This window comes from Carassius auratus, unplaced genomic scaffold (assembly GCF_003368295.1).
Source record: "Carassius auratus strain Wakin unplaced genomic scaffold, ASM336829v1 scaf_tig00215135, whole genome shotgun sequence".
In the NCBI taxonomy this organism is placed as follows: domain Eukaryota; kingdom Metazoa; phylum Chordata; class Actinopteri; order Cypriniformes; family Cyprinidae; genus Carassius; species Carassius auratus.
The window spans coordinates 18302-39197 of NW_020527948.1; the positions used below are offsets into that span (position 1 = coordinate 18302).

Here is a 20896-nt window from a genome sequence, read left to right on the forward strand (position 1 = left end):
ATCGGTTACAGAGCAGCTCTGCTGAACAAAACCAAATCACAAAAAAACCCCTAATCATACCATTGGGAAAATGAAAGTGAAAATCAAATGACCCTGAACTGTTACTGGGAAACTAAACAGAAAGTTTGATTTATCCGAATCAGAGACAGAGCCTCACAGGAAAAGCCAAACACGAACATGGCTTAAAAATTATGATGATGATGAGACAACTTCATTGTTATAAACAGAGATTATTTCACTGCTTGTTTTCCTAAACTGTCAGAAATCAAATACTGTAGAGGAGGGCATTTGTGCATGATTTTCATATTAACATTTCATTGTTAATCATATTTTGCTCACTGTCTGTGTAATAGTAGTCTAAATGTTAATTAATGCCTTGCTGAATGTGTATTAATGTATTTAATAGTAATTATTTAAATAATTGCAATGTTTCTATAATGGTAGGCCTACTATATTTTTATTTTATTATTGTAGGCTACCTTTTGTCTAACACTTTTTGATTTGGTTATTTTTATGCATTAAACGTTGTGTCATTTATTTTGACATGAATAAATAAAAAATAAAATAATAAGATAAAGTACTAATAATTTTTACAAAATCTATAAATTTATTGTATAAATAAATGTATAAATGTCCACTAGCAAATAAAGCAATGTTCACATGTAAATAAATAAATACGTAGCCTGTATCCATGCACGCGCAAATGAATGAAAGAATGAGTGATAAATCGGTGAATCGCTACAAACAGACACAGATCGTCAGCTTTAGCAGTAAACGTGATGCCGATTCGTTTCAGTTCTGCTGTCATCGTCGTGTCACGGAGGAAGGTAATCCGCTGACTCCCGGTCAGTTCTCGAGGGCTCCCGTGTTTCACGCCGGGACTGGACCAAGAGAGAGGTGGAGTCTTTGGGCTTTGAGCTCTAACTCACCCCATGCCAATCCCCCTCTCCACACTTTCTGCCTCCTTTCTCGCACCGTACTCGGACGGGATACACAGCCGCGCAATGGAGTCGGAAGGCAGCCAAAGTAACCTGTCCTCCTCGGACTCACCGCACGACCCCTGGTAAAAACAAACAAACAAACAAAACCTTCATCCGGTCTCAAACCTACACCTAAGAGCGTCAGATCGAAATCAATTAAAAAGTAACTTAACAAAGAGGGAAACGTGTTTTGGCGGTGTCCAGCGCACTTCTCATCCGCTCGGATGAGTTTCATTGAGAGTCACTGCCGTTATTTGAATCTCGGAAGATCTTGACCTCCTCGGTGTCTTTTCACTCCTTCTGATTTACACGCAAACGCGCAGCACTTGTTGATCACTCGTTTGTGTTGTTTTCACAGCAAAATGTTCATCGGTGGTCTGAGCTGGCAGACTACGCAAGGTGAGTAACACTTTGCTAAGTATCAGCACATGTCAGCCAAAGAGACAGATCAGATTTATATAAAACACTGAATTACAGTCAACAGCCTTTTTAAAGAGCTACGAAGTCTACCGTAGAATCAAAGTTACAACCTGCAATTTCAATGCATTTACATTCAAACCCATGTGAATTATTTATATAAGAAAATCTCTTGAAAGTGCTTAAAAGCAAGTAGAAGTGTAAGAAATTAGTGCAACAATTTAAGTAGGCTAAAGATAGTTTAATGATGAAAACTGTTTTATAGGGTGTTTTACCACATGCATGCAACTAATAAGCAAGTATCCCTGGTTGAGTTAAAAAAAAAAAAAAAACTTGGGTTGCTCTGTATTTTGGTTTGATCCTTTGTGCAAAGCCTATACAACAGGTTTAGCTGAGTGAATGGAGAAAGTTTCACCGACTTCTGTCATGCTGTAGGCTGTCCTCAGTATGTAGGACACATTGTTGTTTTGAATGACGCTGAGGTATTGTTCATGACACAGAACTCTTAATAGCCTTCCTGTCATCTGATTCTGCCAGCTATTATGATCGTTTAATAGATGGACATTTTCATTAGGCTTTTTTAGCTCGCCAGGCACCTACTTTTCACCCAAGTCGGTTACTAAGGATCGTATTTGTGGCTAATATCTATACGCTACCCTAAATTTTAGAAGTTTTTAAAACAACTACTTAGATTTCGAAATCAGAAATATGTATTTGAAGAATAAAAACTGATCAAAAGTCTTGTCTATTACTCTGTGTGATGATGACCTCACCTTATTTCTTATCAGGCTTCTTAGATCATCTCCACTGATGATGTCATCCATTTCGCTGTTGATGTCATCAATGAATAAACCTTGGTTTTCCACAATTTGTCCAGTCTCGTTGGCTTCTCATACTTGATGTTCTGAAATAATTCTTCTTCTCCTGCTTTCTCAGAGGGTTTGAAGGACTACTTCTGCAAGTTTGGCGAAGTGAAAGAGAGTATGGTGATGAGAGATCCAGTTACAAAACGCTCGAGGTAAGGGAACAACAACCTGACTGAGAAGCAACAACAAGCATACAAAGGCTTTTACTATTGACCGTATTGTCCATTTTGCACAAATGGGTGGAGGTGTCATAATTTTGATCTCTCTTTCAACTAGGGGTTTCGGATTTGTCACATTTGTTGACCAAGCTGGTGTGGACAAAGTCCTGGCCCAGTCCAGACATGAGCTGGACTCGAAAACTGTGAGTTTTAACATAATTTAACTGTCTCCTGTGCATCATTCCCATTCTTTGGCTTATTTCAGGGTCTGTGTTAACTAAAACCACTTCAGACACACATTTTGTTTTTTATTATGGCATTTTTGTCATGCTTTAATGAGTGTTCGCGCAGTATCTGACTGACTGAGATGCCATGATATGGCGGTAATCCTTCAGAGTCGCAGATGCTGTGTATGCATGTGAGGTTTCATGCCTTTTCACTTTGGGTTCTGGTCAAACAATTCGGGAAGATCTGGAGAGCGAGAGCGAGAAGTTGTTCCCATCTCAGCCGTTCCTCAATGAGGTTGTCAGGGAAGCATTCCTATTCTGTGTCAATCGCTATGGTAACTAGGGGACCCGAACAGGGTATGCTGGGAAGCCTTTGTGGTGCCTCGTCTCAAGAGTGCACACCAAACGCATTAGACTCATGCAGAATTCCGATTTTTTTCCCCTGTGGAAACTAGTCCTTGAATCCTGTGATGCTTCAATGCGGTTTTTCTAACAGGTGTACTCCTGCTAGAAAGAATTTTAAGGTTTAGTTTATGAATGACAATCATCTGATGAACAAAGTATGCATGATTTGGCATCGAAACAAATTAGCAGTGTCAGTAAAAGTGTTAAAAATGAGAAACTTTGATGGGAGCTTTTGTGTTGCGGTGCATCTATTTGTGAGAGTCTTTGTTGCTGTGCAGAGCAGGCGGGTCCTGGGACAATGGTGCCCATTGGTTACCACGGCGACAGTGGAGTCACCCCCCCAGGGGGTCAGTGGGGAGGGAGGGTGAGGCTCGAAGGAGAAGAAAAAAACTTTCTCATCTCTCTCTCTCCCTCTTCTGAAAGTTTGAACCAGTTCCTCATTTGAGTGGAAAACTGTCGTGGTGCACGGCAAGCCACAACGAAACTGTGTGTTTCTGTACTTCACTACCTTCCAGGTGATTTGTTCAGAATAATCCCTGAAAATTACCCGAATCAGGCAACCGAAGGAAAGGGACTGCAAAAGTCCATCGGACTCTTAAATAAAACGAACATAACAAGTACAGCGAGCGTTTAGAAGAGTGTCTCTCAGCTCCAGTCTTCCACAGCCTGGCCACTTGTGCTGTTTTCTAAGTGCCTCCCCCCTGAGAGAGAGGCAGGCAGAGCCAGGGGAACATGGAGGCCTTTGTCCTGCTTTACCTCTATGACTGTGCTCCTGTAAAGGTGCCTTATGGCTGCTCGCCTGGGCCGACTTAAAACTAGAGATTAGCTTAACGAGCTCAGCGATGGGGCGATGGAGGAGGGGAGGCCAGGAAAGAAAGAGAGAAATGTGTGCGGTGCAACTCATAAAAATCACAGTTTTAAGTCAGTGTTCTTGTTTGAGCATTCTTGTGGACGGTGCGGTCGTTCTGTGAGGTTTTGTGCCCGTCTGTACTGTTTGTGATTGACACACTGCTAGGGTTCTAGCGACTGACCCTAAAGGACTGACCTGGATAGTTAAGTCCATTGACTTAAAATAGTTTTGACAAGGATAGCAATTTTGGTCGACCATGTTGTGGTCAAATTTATTGTATTTCAGAAATATGTGAGGATGTATTTTCATGTAATAAAAAAAGAAAGCTATGTCACTGTATGTTGCTTCATATTTTCCCAAGATGGAAAATGTATGAATCAAAGGGTAATGTTATTCCAAGAGCCACAGAGAAGTATTGACAGCATCTGAAAACACCCTTAAAGTAAACACACACATCGCAATCTCCATACAAAGTGTGCATCTGTTGTGCACACTTTAATGCTGAAGTGTATTAGCGCTTGTATTAAAACTCAAAAAGAGGTTCTCACTGTAATATCGACCTATCTAAGAGTCAATAAGTGCAAAAAAAAAAAAAAAAAATGAGTCCAAGATGAAAAGTGAAAATCTATTTTAAAGCACATCGGGTTCTTATATATGTGCTCTTTTTATTAATTTTGGTTTATGGTGGTTTTTAAAAACTTTAATACTGTTTAACAAAATTTTTAATTTTAAAAGAAGTGAAATTTTTAATTTAAAAAGAAGTATGTCCACACCAGTTAATTTTTTTCAGAGTTATAAAATATTTTCCTTACACCTTAAATACATGTAAAAATGCACATCTTTAAAGTAAAAATTATTTGTGTTTTATTTAATAGAACATGAACATTATGAATTAATTCATAAAATCCATTAAGGTTTTGTGGGGTTGTACCACATGACATTTTACATCCTGAATTAATTTGCCTTGTCAAAAAAAATATCTAATATACTTTTTAAAGACTTTAATACATAGTGATTAGAGCCATGTCTTGTTTTATTTATGTATTTATTTATTATTTTTGATTTAATGATCTTTGATCACACAACATTTTTTAATTCAAGTGAACAAGCTTTTTAAACATTTATAAGAAGTGAAGCAGATATGTTTGTAAATAATAATAATAATTATAATAAAATTAAATAGTGTTTTGAGAATTGCGTTCTTGTAATTAGGCTTTTTTTCTTCATTATGATTTTGTTGGTGGTGGTGTATTTTTTTTATTGTTTATTTTTTACCTTATGGCCCCCAAACATATCAAAATAAATTTGAATTCAGAAATTAAAAAACATGTTTAGAATAAAAATCAAGAAATTGTATTTTACTCAGAATAAAAGGTGTATTTGTATGAATTATGAATAATAATAATAGAAACAACTGTCATTTCATTGAACCATTACCAAACATCCAAGACAAGAAAAAACTCATATCGATCGACCACAAATCTGAATTTACATAAAAGTCCTCTACTGAAACCATTAGTTTTCAGTGTCTCTCCACCCTCCACATGATCAAAACCAACTCTAATGACAGTAATCTGTTTTATGTGACCATACATTTTATCCTCAGCTTTCCTCTCATGTGCGTCGGTGGCTGTATGTTGATTTTGTTTGTTTGTGTGTGTGTCTGTTTGTTTGTTTTTGATTGTGCACAGGAGTGGTGTGGCCTCAGCAATGTTGTGGACCGGAGGTGACTATCAGAGTAGTCTAGAAACTATAGACATACTGTAAACCGTAGCCTCTGCATCAGATCTCTGTTCAGATTAGCTTAGCCTCTTCATTTTACTCTCTAGATTCTCAAAGAATCTCTGTTACTCTTAGTCTGTTGTATGAAAACAAACGGGCTAGCTCTTTAGCACAGCTCTATTCAAACCCTCTCTCAGACAGACTAATCATTATTGCTGCTAGCGCTGTACTGTCTTCACTGTCTTTTAGAATTTAACCTCAGTACAGCATGATGTAGACTAGCGTTTGGTAAATAGATGGACTAGACTATAGACTAATATAGAGTATCTTGAGTATTTGTAATCTAGTTTGTCGACTTTCTCAATGGGTGCTAATCAACATCAAATTTTCTCCACATGGTTTATAAATATAAAATCTAATGGTACATGAAAATGTTAAATTAAAATACATTTATGCATTTAGCAGACTCTTTTATCCAAAGCGACGTACAGTGCTTTCAGGCTAACATTTTTTACCAAACGTGTTCCCTGGGAATCGAACCAACAACCTTTTACGCTGCTAACGCAATGCTCTACCACTGAACCACAGGAACACAAAATGTTGAATTAACAGTTAACACTGTTTTAATGCATTCAAGTGCAAATATACTGTAGTTTCAAGGAGCTGGATACTATTTTTGATGTTTTACGGCTTAGTTTCCAGATTTAGACACCGATAAACAGTATTCAGATTTGTAGAAAGGAAGAAAAGAAATAGAAAGAAGGACATGCAAAAACAAACAAACACAAACAAACAAAATATTTTGTTTGGATGTCAAAAGAGTGTGTGGGTCAAGGATGCTTTTCTGCTTTAGTTTCTGTGCCTTCTTTTGTTTTCCGACCACTCTTCTTCCAGGGAATCGTGGTTGTGGTGTTTCTCTAAGTCTTTTTCATGTCGTCCAGTGATGTTTACAGGAAAGCTGACCCTTCTCTTGTCCATGCACAGGTGGTCATGACAGCTCTTCTGTCTAGTCATACTCCTCCATTTCCATTTGCCTCTCATAGAAACCTGTAAACTTTTCACCCTGTTTTTCTGTCGTTTGTGAACTGTTACTTTCTGATTAAGGGGTGTTCACACTGACAGCAACAAAGCCACTCCAAGTTTACCAGTCACATGAGCGCCGGTGACCGTTCACGATGAGAAATGTCACAAAAGTGAAGACTATGTAGTGCATTCTTAATTTTTTTTTTTTTTTTTACCAATTAATTTTATTTTTATTTTTATGAAAGACACCTTAATTTGGTCAAATGGGACAGGAAAGACATTTACAATGTTACAAAAGATTTCTATTTCAAATAAATGCTGTTTTTTTGAACTTTTTATTCAACAAAGAATCATAAAATAAATATATATAAAAAAAATTAAGCAGTTTTTAAAATTGATAACAACAAAAAATGAATGATTAGAATATTAGAATATTAATAATACTATGGTCATTTAATAAATAATATTAGAATGATTTCTGAACACGTGACACCGAAGACTGTCTTTTTTTAATTATATGAAAAAGAAAAGTTATTTTAACTTAATTTTTCACAATATTACAGTATTTTTCAAATACACGCAGCCTTGGTGAGAGACTTCTTAAGTCTTTAAAGACTTCTTTTAAAAACATAAAAAAATCGTACTAAACACAAATCTTAATACACAGTTTATATAGGTATATAATTATCAATTTTTTTTATGAATTCTGAATGCAGCACTGCAGTTTATATACAGTACAAGCACTTTTCTTACAAAACAATATTGTTTTGCAGCAAAAACAATAAATAAATAATAATTATTATACAAATATTGTCTTATTTTTACTGTTAATACATCTCATCTGCAACCGCATGTCCAAAATCTGTGGCCAATTGCACAGGCACCTAGTAATATGAGGAACATCTACAAGCCACTAATAATACAGCAACCTGGCAACATCTAGCGAAATCACTGTCAGTGTGAATGGAGCGTTAGTCTCTTCTTAATACTTTCTTACTGTCATCCTTGCTCTCTCTTTAGATGAATCTACATTTCTTTTTAATTTCTCAGTTCTATTGTCCTTCCCTGAACTCTTCCTGTATGAATGTACCATCATTCTCAGACAGTAAAGTTAAAGCAGGGTGCAGTCAGAGCCTTTAAAACACACAGGCAGACGTCCCTGCAAGGGGCGAGAGACACCAGCTGAAACCAGAGCTCAGAGGATGTGAGCTTTCACTGATGTTCTCATTCGCAGTCCCAGCTGTGTTGGTGTCAGTCTTCCTCTTTCTCCAGAGTTTCTAAACTAGACCTTCTCCTCTCAAACTCTCCTCTAGATTGACCCGAAAGTTGCCTTCCCGCGACGAGCCCAGCCTAAGGTATGTGCCTGACTGGTCAATGTGGTCAAGATGCTTGATAATATCCAGCTTTTTGTTATTTCTGAAGATCTTCATCTCGTCTTCCTCGGTCTCTCTCTTTCAGTTGGTGACTCGGACAAAGAAAATCTTTGTTGGAGGTCTGTCGGTGAACACTACTATTGAAGATGTAAAGCAGTACTTTGACCAGTTTGGAAAGGTAAGTCGGCTTTGTGTGAAACAATTGAAGGCATTAGGGGATAGCAGGGTGATGAAATAAAGCGATAAGTCTTGAGAGGCAGCAAGTTACAGTGATTTTCCAATGAGGATGTGATGTTCTTAGATTCGCTCAAAAGTTTTGGGGTCAAACGTTTTTTAACGCCTTTGAAAGAAGTCTCTTATGTTCACCAAGACTGCATTTATTTAATAAGAAGTACAGTAATATTGTGAAATATTATTACTATTTAATATAACTGCTCTCTGTTTTAATATATTTTAAAATGTAATTTATTCCTGTGATGTAAAGCTGAATTTTCAGCATCCATTACTTCTTCTTTTTTTCTCTCTCTCTTTTTTATATATGATAAAATTATTTAATTGAAATAGATGGTTTTTTTTTGCAATACTATGAATGTGTTAAGACACCATTCTCCTTCCTGTTCCTGTAGCTCAATTGGTAGAGCATTGCACTATCAAGCACAAGGTTGGGGGTTCGATTCCTCGGGAACACATGATAGGTAAAAATGTATAGCCTGAATGCACTGTAAGTCGCTTTGGATAAAAGCGTCTGCTAAATGCATAAATTTAATTTAATTTAAATTTTAAATACAAGTACTAATTTCTTTCACACACACACAAAATGACTCCAAACTTTTGAACAATAGTGTTGAATGTACAATCACAGTTTATATATATATATATATATATATATAATAACAAACTAATGATTCTGTACTGAGTGAAATCTGAGCCAGTTTGGTGTGGAAGCATGAAAGCGGGAACAAGAAAGGTGCAGAGAGACTGAGAGAAGGAGTTGGGGTAGAGTTTGAGAGTTTGGAGGGGTGAGTTTTGTTTGCAGGGGAACGTGGGGGAGATTACTTGAATCTGAATTAATTTGATGGAACAGCTGCTCCTGGCCTCAGCCCCCCCTCCTACCCGGTTACCACGGTGACCCTGCCCATCCATTGTCCCCAAGTAATTTAGCGGGCAAAAGGTTTTGTGTTTGGGGTGTGTGTGTGTGTAGGAGAGAAAACGAGGGAGAGACTGTGTGTTTAGTGGGAGGACGAATGTTCATAACTGAAGTAACAGAACAATACATCCCCAAACTCTGATGGGCTTCTGTAATAGATCATCTAATGTTTCTTTGTATCACACGTCAGTAACACATTGTCAGTGCAAAACTTGGGCAGAAAATAATTCCTCATTCTTGAGTCATACTTGAGTGTGGAATGCAGACAGAGAGAGAAAAAGAGAGAGAGATGATAGTCGCAGCCACCCGGGGAAGTTGCAGATTAGTTTGCCTCACTGGTCACTTTGTGTTGTGGCCTGGTTTGAACAAGGGATGGAAAGAGGGAGTGATGGAGAGAGAAAAACAGACACCATGATAAGAAGCACACAGAACAAGAAGGGACTCGATTTATAACTCAATTAAAAAAAAAAAGATCCTAGTTAAGATTAGAAAAATAGAATCGTTTCAAGATATTTAAGTACAAAAGTGAGAAAAGCTCTCAGATTTCTACCTGATCTGACCTTTAAAGGTGCACTCAGGAATTTCCCTCAAGTAGGCAAATGCTTTTGAAAATATTAACAGATTTGAAAATGTGCTAAATCATGTGCACTCAAATGAGATTAGAGGACTATGGGACTAAAATGGGGCCTCCATATTAGTATCAGAAGCCCAGAAAAAATACTTACGTTATTGGCCTAACTCTCTTGTCACAATTAGGTAGCCACTTAAGTCTAAAGCAGCTTACACTGCATTCAAGGTAAACATTTTATCAGTGCTTGCTCTCCCTAGGAATCAAATCTTTGTCCTTGGCATTGCTAGCACATGCTCTACTGTCTGAGTTATAGGAATTCTGTTCTATTCTTTAAAAGTTTTGCAGACTTAAACTGCTGATTTTTTTCTGTATGCTCAGGACTGTTATTTAGGCAAATGCATCATAATATAATGATGAATGACAGAAAATTAAATGTACATAAAATTGATGAAGCTAAATGAAAATGTATTTTAAATAATATTTACTCAAAAATCAAATTTCTACAATATTATCGGTAAGCTGTTGATTTTTCTGTATGTCAAAGATTGTCATTTAAGCAAATACAATGTTATATCATGATGAATGTCAAAAAATGTAATGTATGTTAAATTGATGAAGCTAAATGAACATTTATTTTAAATAATATTTACTCAAAAATCAAATTTCTACAATATTATCGGTAAGCTGTTGATTTTTCTGTATGTCAAATATTGTCATTTAAGCTAATACAATGTTATATCATGATGAATGACAGAAAATTAAATGTACATTAAATTGATGAAGCTAAATGAAAGTGTATTTTAAATAATATTTACTCAAAAATCACATTTCTACAATAGTATCGGTAAACTGTTGCTTTTGTCTGTTTGTCAAAGTCTGTCATTTAGGCAAATACAATGCAATATGATGAATGACAGAAAATTAAATGTACATTAAATTGATGAAGCTAAATGAAATTGTATTTTAAATAATATTTACTCAAAAATCAAATTTCTACAGTAGTATCGGTAAACTGTTTACTTTTCTTTAAGTCAAAGACTGTCTTAGGCAAACACAACATAAAATATTGCTGAATTCAACGTACATTAAATTGATTAAATTAAATGAAAACTTTGAAAACAAATTTTAACTACCAAATTTAATTACTAAAACTTTGTTTTCTGTTCCAGCTTTCAATTAAATGCATCACTAATTTTAAAACATTTTGTTGATTATCCATTGATAAAAATGGACTGTTATTTAATTTTGGCCAATGCTTAGGATCACAAAATGACCAAATATCAGCCAGTTAATAACTAGTCATATTAAACCCTACTACAGTGGGTGTAGAAAAGAATCACCCCCCTTTAAAATAATCACATTGTGTTGCTTTGCAGCCTAAAATGAAGACGGACAGTTTTTGTTTTATCCAGAAGCACACAGTGATGCAAAGCACACAGCAAAACTGACCAAGAATTTTATTTAAAAAAAAAAAAAAAAGTGGCCACATATTGCAATGTCTAGATGTGCAAACTCAGTAGAGACAGAGACAAATCCCAATAGACTAAAGGTTGTAATTAAAGCAAAAGGTGGTTCAACAAAATAAGTGATCCATTTTTTTAATTATTATTCTGTCAATTGGATGTTAGAAAATAGCAGTAAATAGAGCTGGATAAAACAAAAACTGTGTCCATCTTCATTTTCATTTTAACAAAATGGTATTATTTTAAGGGGGGGGGGTGATTATTTTCAATACCCACTGTACACTATTAAACAAGTTCTTTTTCCAGGCACACACATTAAAAGATGAGTAAAAGGAAATGGAGAGAGAACACAGAGAGTGTTATTGGTCGTTTAGTTAGTCTTCACCAAGAGACTGTGAGCGTGTGCACACATAAAGTGTTGATTGCTCAGGCTGTCCACTTGTGTTTCATATTCTAGATTGAATATGAAACACTTTCTCATCCTCTCTTTCTTTCTCACACAAAGACCTCGAAGTTTGACCTTCACCTCTGACCTTTAGGTTTAAGCTGTCAACATGCTCAATGTGATGCACTTTTGCACACACATCCAGACAATAAAACGCACGACAAATACGCTTTCGTCCTTCTTACTTCTAACAGAAACCCTATGATATTATAATTAGAATTCCATCTAATTAACTAGTTAGTACTGTTTAAATGTGCACTCGTAATTTACTTCAAATCTTCAAGTGTATTTAAAAAAAATACTTGGAGATAATATAGCATTATTGAAATACGAGACCACTTAAGTGTACTTAAAGAGTGTACACTTTCATGATTATATTTCTTTATACTCTTAAAGGGATACTTTACCCAAAAATGAAACATTTGTCATCATTTACTCAAGTTGTTCCAACCCTGTAAAAAAAAAGATATTTCTATGAATGTGGTTAACAAAACAGTTGACAGTGGCCATAGTTTTTATTTTCCATACTATGGAAGACAATGGCTACCGTCAGCGGTTAAATGCTAAATTGTGGTGGCCCTTAAAGACTCCCTAAAAAGTTGGCAAAGCTAGCAGATATACATATTTAATATTTTATCTTCCAGGAAAACAAGGAAAAATAAATAAATCATTGATGACTCATCTCGTACTTCTCATATTTTTATCCAATCAAAAGCTCCAAATATCAACTCAAACTGACCATCATGTAGCATATTATGATTCATGGATGTGACGTAGCTAAACCTATTGGCTATTTACAAAATGTCCTATATATAAGTCCCCCCAAACTTCCTGTTTCAGTAGGATATACGTCATCACAAGATTGAGAACTGTGACTAATGCTAGATAACAAATAATAAATGCATGTAATCTCTCTCTTCCTTTCCTACAGGTGGATGATGCCATGCTTATGTTTGACAAAACCACCAACAGGCACAGAGGTAACTTTCCCCAATCTCTTTATTTCATTAAATAACTGTGCACGTCAATGGCAGCCGTTCTCCGAATTGCTCCTTCCTTCCTGAACCTGGTCCAATCTGTCTCCGTCTCCTCTCCATGGCCCTCCATCCTGCACTCTGTAGGTTAAGCGGTAGCTGAGGAGAGAGATTGAGTAATTAGTGTGTTCGTTAATCAGGGCTTAGTCTAAAACCTTGTTAAGTGTCCTTCCCTCCCCCTTGCATGGCTTTACCGCAGCCTTTCGACCCAGTGGAGAAGTGGAGGAGCAACTCTTGAGAAGATAGAAGCAAGTTTTCATTGAGATCATTCAATCTTTTCGTTGAGAAAATCTAGCACTGTTTACAGAGACCGAGCTGTATGAAGCCTATATGACTTCAAAGGTTTCAGATATAATACAGGTCAAAGGAAATCTGTGTAATTGCAGTATTAAAGGGTGAACCTTAAGAACACAAGGACATTCACAAATATTTAAAACCAAAATGGAAAGGTTAGAGCCACAGGAAGAAAAGGCAAGAAACTAGTTTTTACAGATATGTGGAGGAGTCCAAACGCTTGGGACCACAATCTGGGATCATTTAAATGTGAATATGAACAATTATGATTCTGCCCTAAACAGAAGAAAACATTCATTGGCACATTCAATTGTTTGTGAATTTTGTGAATTTTTTTAATTATTTTTTTTTTTTTTTTGGTGACACAGACATTCTGTAATTTATGTACACTACCATTTAAAAGTTAAGGGTCAGTACAATAAATAAATGATTTTATTTTAATTATTATTTTTTTTTTTTCATTTATAATAGCATAAGAGACTTATATCAAAAACATAGTGGTGTGATAAATAATTTTTAAATTAACATTTTAATTCAAATTTTAATTCATAAAGTCATTCTGGTATTTATTTAACAAGGTCTATGAGAAAGGAAGTAGAATTCATTGGCTTTTGTTTGCCAGTTTCTTATGAATGGCACACCTGAAGTTGAACTGAAGTACATGAACTTAAGACATTTATAATGTTTATAATGATGGCTGAAGTGGAAATCCAAATGTAAACTGCGGTCTGAGTGTCTGGACTCTTTCTTTGCTCAGGGTTTGGATTTGTGACCTTTGAGAATGAAGATGTGGTGGAGAAAGTCTGTGAGATCCACTTTCACGAAATTAACAACAAGATGGTGAGAACTCTGATGCTGAGACACCGATTCGTTTCAGACACACTGCTAAAACTTGTGTTTGACTGACTGATATCTTCACTTTCCATTCACAGGTGGAGTGTAAGAAAGCCCAGCCCAAGGAAGTGATGTCACCCACAGGCTCTTCAAGAGGTCGTGCGCGTGTCATGCCCTATGGGATGGACGCCTTCATGCTTGGCATAGGAATGCTGGGTAAGAGTGTAGCTCTTAACTGACTTGCCGATCACAAGGATGAGCAGACCTCAAAGCATAGAAGGGACTCTTCTGCCCTCTGCTGTTGAGAGTGAAAAGTGCCATAGAATTCATACTGAAGACACAAATGCCATACTTTTATTCTACTATGTTGACTAATATTGTTTTAAAATGAATTAACTGTTAATAATATTCAAATTAAAATTTGTTTTACTCATATAATTTTTAACAATATATTATATTTTATTGTTATTTACTCACAATACTTTATGAATAGACATAAATTGGTGTTATATGTTTTTCACAGGTTATCCAGGGTTCCAGGCAGCAACATATGCAAGTCGTAGCTATACTAGTCTGACCCCAGGATACACATATCAGTTCCCTGGTAAGAGTCAATGTCCAGCTCATGCATTCTATAGACCCTTCCACAAATGTGACCCTGGAGCACAAAACCAGTCTTAAGTGTCATTTTTTTTTAAATTGAGATTTATACATAATCTAAAAGCTGATTAAATCAGCTTTCCACTGATGTATGGTTTATTAGGATCGGACAATGTTTGACCGAGATACAACTATATGAAAATATGGAATCTGAGGGTGCAAAAAAATCTAAATACTGAGAAAATCATCTTTAAAGTTGTCCAAATGAATTCTTAGCAATACATAATATTATGCTAAAATTAAATTCTAATATTGTTATGCTAAAATTAAGTTTTAATATAATTACGGTAGGATATTTACAACATATCTGGAACATGATCTGTACTTAATATCCGAATGATTTTTGGCATAAAAGAAAATTTGATAAGTTTGACCAATACAATGTTTTTTTGGTACCACATAATACTGTATGTACATTACTGGTTTACATTTTGGAGTCAGATTTTTAAATGCTTTTGATCACATGATCCTTCAGAAATCATTCTAATAAGAAACATTTCTTATTATTGTCAGGGTTGAAAACAGTCGTGCTGCTTAATATTTTTGTGGAAATCGGTGCATTTCAATCAGTCATTTACACAGAAAACTCATCGAGACCCATGGGCTGCTTGTAAATCTCAGAGAGGCGGTCTAAGACTGTCTTTCTATGTGTCTTGCCACTCATAGGCCCTGTAGTGCTTGTCCATGTGTGCAGTGTGAACGGCGCTTGTGTGTATGTTTAAACCGCTTTCTGTGTTTGTCTCTATTCTAGAATTCCACTTAGAGAGGACCCCCCTTCTGACATCACCCCACCCCTCTGAGCTCACAGGTTAGTTCCTCTATGAGCTTTACAAGCAGCTATTGTACATGGCAGCCTCTCACCATATTCCAATACACAGCATAGTGTGATCTGAATGCTGTCAGCTTACGTTTTGACAACACCACCCAGGAAATCCTGCATAACAGCTTACAGGCATTACCACACATTATCAGAGCAGTATTTCATACTCAGTATGATGCTAGCACTTTTCCCACTGCTTTCGTTCTGCTTGATACTGATTAAGTTTTCTTTCCTGTTTGTTTGATTGTTCTGCATGCATGCGGATGTTTTCGTAGCCATTCCTCTAACGGCGTACAACCCCATGGCGGCAGCCGCAGCAGCAGCAGCTGTGGTCAGAGGTGTGAGAATTTTGTTTTTTCTACATCCCATGCTCAGCAAATGAGAGCTCATACCCCAGTGGCTGGCCTATATAGCTTTAAGATTTCCTGTTCATGAAAAGGAGTTAAGACATTGTTGAATTTCACGTTGATTTATTTTGTAGGCTCAACTCCTTCTCGCTCAGCTGGGTTTTTAGGTACCAGCAGCCCTGGGCCGATGGCAGACCTGTATGGAGCGGCCAATCAGGAATCAGCCATCAGTAGCTATATCAGCGCTGCAAGTCCCGCCCCCAGCACTGGATTCAGCCACAGCCTCGGGGTGAGTCAGTAACATGCAGTGTTGATACCGTTAACTAAAACTAATACTATTGAAAAACATTTTCAGTCATTAAAATCAAGCATATTTATACATGTAGTAAAAATTGGAAATGTTGCTTTGGAAACTAACTTAAAATTCACTTCACGCTGAAGTACTCAAAAAAAAAAAAAAAAATCAAAGCTAAACAGTAGTAAACAACTAATTAAAATGATACCATTACTAGTACTAAAACTGTATTTAAAATGAAACCTGGAAATATAAAAAAAAAAGAAAGCTAACTGAAAACATTAACAAAAAAATAATAATAATTATAATTCACAAAAAAGTAATTAAAAACATGTTTTTTATATAAGAAATGCATTCAAATCATTGTGCATCTGAATTACATTTATTCAACAAAGTGCCAAAATCTGATAACCACAATGATGTTAAATAAATAATTGAACTTGAGTTAAGTAAAAAATAAGAATGTTTTTCCTTTGAATTCGTTCATGCTGCATTAAAAACCATGCCTTGTTTTTACCTTTACAGGGCCCTCTGATTGCTACAGCATTTACTAACGGCTATCACTGAAATGAGTGACAGCTGAAATAGTATTCATGCTTCTGACGTCTTCCCTACATCTTAAGGAAGGATTTTTGAAGTATAATGTGATCTCAATCGAATATAATGGATGCACTCTACGTGCCGCAGGCTTTTATTATTTTATCAAGCTCTCTGACTTTGAATGGTTTTGGAGGAAATTAAACAACGTTAAACTGCTGGAATGTCAGCTGCAACACTATTAATGTGATGTGTCATATTTCCTGTTTTATGAATTATAACTAACCTCCTGCTCCTCTTATATAGAGCTAAACCTGTAAATAATTTGTTCATTTCTCAGTTTAAAATGCTAACAACGTAAGTGTATTTTTTTGTTGTTGTTTTAGTTTATTTCATTTTTATCTCTTGGTTCAAAGTTGTATCTTTTTTGTTTGTGATGACATTGTACATGTAGGTATGTAACTGTAGAAAAGCCTTTTCATTTTAACAGCATATGAGCAATAATCTGTCAACTTGTGAATCTTTGTAGTGTATTTAAAAGACTTAATCACTTTCAGACACATTTGGTACATTTTCTACTGAAGAATATACTGTGATGGGATGTCAAAATGTATATTTTGCTAGTTTTGCAACTGGATTTATTACATAGATCATGAAAATAGCAGTAATTAAAAGGAGAACATACTTGTCAGACTTAGATAAGACCTTGTTTGTGTAAAATATTGTATATACTATCTTTTTGATCTGGTGAGATCTATCGGCTTGATTAAAAGAGCTTTTTATGCTCAAGAACGCAAACACATGATATTCTGTGTCCAAAAATGCCCCCACCCCCTCCACGATTTTATTAACTTTTTTTTTTTCTTTTTTTTTGCGACAGAAGGCAATGTGAATGATGCTACTGTTGAGTGAATGTACTGTGTGTCTATGTTTGTTCGAGAGTGAATGTATGTCTGATGCTGTCATGATCAAATGTATTATCTTCAGTAAGATGATTTAAAATGTGAATTGTAACCCCTATATCCATGCTGTTACGTTGCTTTTACCAAGTTTATATCTATAATGCAATTCCTTTAATCTCTTTTAGAGGTTTAAAGTGTTGTAATAATTGGAATATGAATGTCCTTCAATTAACTGAAGATTCTGGTACTGGTGAAAAAAAAAGTAGCAACACTAATATAAAGCGTTTATGAAGTAAACAGGATGGCTGTTATTAAGTGAAAGTTTTAATGTTTCTTGTTTGAAGCTTAAATAAAAAAATAATAAAAGTAAATTTGGAAATGCAAATTACATGATTTAAATCTGCATGCATGATTCACTTTACACTTGAAGATGCCTGTTATTTTGTTAGTCTTTTTTTATTCAGCTGTGGGTTCAGGGCATGTCAAATAGCCCACAGTATGTTGATGATTATTTCTTCTGAAAGTGCACACTCATCACCCCAACACAGAAATCTGTTTTCACTGGACAGGTGTGAAAATACATTGAAACTAAAGATTTTGTTCAGGATGAAACCGTGTTATCTTATTGCTGAAGGCTCTGTAGAAACAGGCAACATCAGACTAAACACAAACATACACACATTAAACGTAGATGTTAACGCAAGGAAGGCATGGATAGACAGAGAGAGAGAGCGCGCACTGCAGAGAGAGAGAGAGAGCGCGAGCGAGTGCTCACGCTCAAGAGAGTGGAGAGTCATGGAAGCATTTACTCATAAACTAAATCACAACCTGTTAAGAACCATCAAATAATCTCATTACTTTAATCAAAAGGGGTCAAAGCCTAGAAGCGCATCTCAAAAGTTAACAAGAGGTTACTTGCATTGGTTCTGTAAAGTGTCTGGTCTGTAATAGTAAAGTGTCCCGGTGAATATATAATACGTCGATTCCTGTTAAATCCTGTTAGGATTGAAACCTTTGTCATTTCATCCATGGTTGCCTGCTTCGAAGTGAATCATCAAAGTTACTGACTTTGTGTCTCCAGGGAACCGCAAGTTAAAAGGGAACTTGTTGGGTGTGGAAGAGGTTTTATCTGGGTTTCCCAGTAATACCCCTTATGATTAGATTGACCAATAACAAGCTATATAGTTTCAGCTGGAAAGTGTTTCTTTGTCTCAATGACACCTGATTTGCATATTTTATGAATAGCGTGATGAACTGGTTATCTACCCAAACTATGGTACAAATAGTATGATGCATTTTAGGCTCATGTAGTAGAAATATTAAGCTAAGGCAAACTGAGAGGTTTAATTAGGTACTAAGAAAGATATGCAAGAACGATAGAAAAAATAAAGATACATTCTAATGCTTGAATATAGGCACTTAGAGGTCAACTAACATGACTACAGAATCATAACTATGCTAATATGAGCTGGGAAACATACAAACACACAGGAATATATTGTATACACTTGAAATGGCTATTCTGAGTTAAATGCAAGAAGGTTTGAGAGAGAGAGAGTGTGGCATTGGGAGGTCTTTTCCTCTGCATGCTTGGCCATTGAAGCTGATTAAGATCTCCTTGAAGCTTATGAGTCCGAGCTAGGAATTTAGAGGTGTTCCTGATGATGCTCAAGCAGGTCCCTAAAGGTGTCAATGGCATAGTTTTATGCAGACTCACTGGCTCTAAGCTGTGATTTACATGAGGTCAGTCAGTAGATTAAAAATCTTTCTGAATATTAGAATGAATGTGTTATCATGATCTGGTCCATAAGCTACACTTATTTACCTCAGAAAAATTAGGTTTGTTGGTATCAAATTAATTGTCGGTTGATTCACTGATGTTAAATAATATTTTGACTTGAATAAAACCAGTTAATTTAGAAGATGTTACCACATCAGGTCAACATCTTTTTAGTGTGATATGAAAAACAAAATGTTAGACTAAAACTTTGCATAACGCATATCATAATTTCTCTCTTTCTAAATATAAGTTTAACAATTGCGTTCTAATTCAAAATACATTTTGAAAGTTTCTTTTCAGTGCACTTACAATCTTAGAAAATAAAAATACTGTCAGATAAACAACTGGCAAACTTTTACTATTCCATTAGGCTGCATATCAGTTTGACACTCACTTTTTAAACAATACAATAAAAATATGTTCAAGTGTCACTACTTAACCCTAACCTGATCACTCAAAAGACACACAAAAAATCTTTGAAAAACATTTATCTCAAAAATATATATGCAGTTTGAACATATTACAGCTTAAAAAGGACAAAAATGTGAGCCACAGCATTTACCAATTAAGTTTTTATGAACACTGCATGAAAAAAAAACACAAACCATTGGAAACAATTGTATTTACAGAAAACATTTAACATAACTGAGCCAAACGAGACCAGAAGCTTGAAGTGCCATTAAAATAGTCAAAAGCATCCTATCTTATATGCAATATGAAATAATACAATTCAGGCAAATAATGCTTAACCTTCATCCTTTGGTCCTTTTTTTTAAGTGGACCTCAGAGTATTTCACTCAATCCTCTGTGTAGGTCACTGAAGTAAGTGCCATAGCCGGACAGTTCTGAAAAACATGCCATAACATGATATAATAATTGCATCTGGTTCCATACACTATAAAACAATTATATGTTCAGTAAGTCATGACAACTTAAGTTACATCACTATCACTTATTAAAATAAGTTGAGCAATTTCAACTTTTGAAGTTTTATGAAGTCCAACTTCAGTTTTATACTTTGTCTGTGTAATGTAATTTAAGTTGAAATGACTTGCACAACCAAGTTGCGTATACTCAAGATTTTTAATGCAGCAAATAAATTACTTTTTTTTTCCAGTTGAAAAAGGTGGAATATGTTTTTTTTGCAATGTATTAATTGCACATTTAAAAATAATCTCTCTATCTGCTTACTAAATTGTTAACATTACAAGTAACTAAGCATGATTTGAGTAATACTAAAGGCTTTTGATGGACAATATTTACCGCTTTTCTTGATTTTCCACTGTCCCCTGCAATGTTTAATGGTGCATAAACAACATGAGTTCGTAGAGCATCTGGACAGGGAGATCCACGGGTAACATCAACCTGAGATTGAAATAATAAATAGAAAAATACTATATTACATTTCTGAAAGACCATAAGCCCTGCCAATATTCAGAATCAATCAATCAAATAAATAAATAAGCAAACAAGCAAACATCACTTACCAGGGCTTCTTTAGCTCTAGGTTCTATTCTGCAGTGTCCTAGATTATATATATATATATATATATATATATATATATATATATATATATATATATATATATATATATATATATATATATATATATATATATATATATATATATATATATTTAAATGAAAAACACTTGAATTTTAGTTTATTTAAAAATTTTATAAAATCTCAAGCACTCTGGGATAAACCCATAAAAATTCAAGTTTATTTGAAATGTAAAAAAATTTC

The 20896-nt window shown here is 35.3% G+C and overlaps 1 protein-coding gene across 3 annotated transcripts; it reads left to right on the top strand.

Annotated features, from left to right (window-relative positions):
• Positions 1 to 804: 804 nt before the first annotated feature.
• On the top strand, positions 805 to 17741 carry LOC113093763 (RNA-binding protein Musashi homolog 1-like). Of its 3 annotated transcripts, none has more exons than XM_026259323.1 (14): positions 808 to 1063; positions 1339 to 1379; positions 2334 to 2415; positions 2540 to 2624; positions 7962 to 8003; positions 8107 to 8199; positions 12579 to 12627; positions 13733 to 13815; positions 13908 to 14025; positions 14333 to 14413; positions 15221 to 15277; positions 15565 to 15627; positions 15792 to 15925; positions 16457 to 17741. In XM_026259323.1, exons 1-14 carry the CDS (start codon positions 933 to 935, stop codon positions 16496 to 16498), a joined length of 1101 nt encoding a protein of 366 aa, XP_026115108.1. In that variant the 5' UTR covers positions 808 to 932; the 3' UTR covers positions 16499 to 17741. The 3 variants fall into 3 exon arrangements, with proteins under 3 accessions (XP_026115109.1, XP_026115108.1, XP_026115107.1); XM_026259322.1 differs by having other exon boundaries at positions 815 to 1063; positions 15771 to 15925; XM_026259324.1 differs by lacking the exon at positions 15221 to 15277 and having other exon boundaries at positions 805 to 1063; positions 15771 to 15925.
• Positions 17742 to 20896: the final 3155 nt, after the last annotated feature.

Excerpts from the sequence above, each read along its gene's own strand:
- LOC113093763 (XM_026259322.1), top strand. The coding sequence starts at position 933 with ATGCCAATCCCCCTCTCCACACTTTCTGCCTCCTTTCTCGCACCGTAC. Across the intron at positions 1,380-2,333 it reads GAGCTGGCAGACTACGCAAG|AGGGTTTGAAGGACTACTTC; the intron begins GTGAGTAACACT and ends CTGCTTTCTCAG. Across the intron at positions 8,004-8,106 it reads CGCGACGAGCCCAGCCTAAG|TTGGTGACTCGGACAAAGAA; the intron begins GTATGTGCCTGA and ends TCTCTCTTTCAG.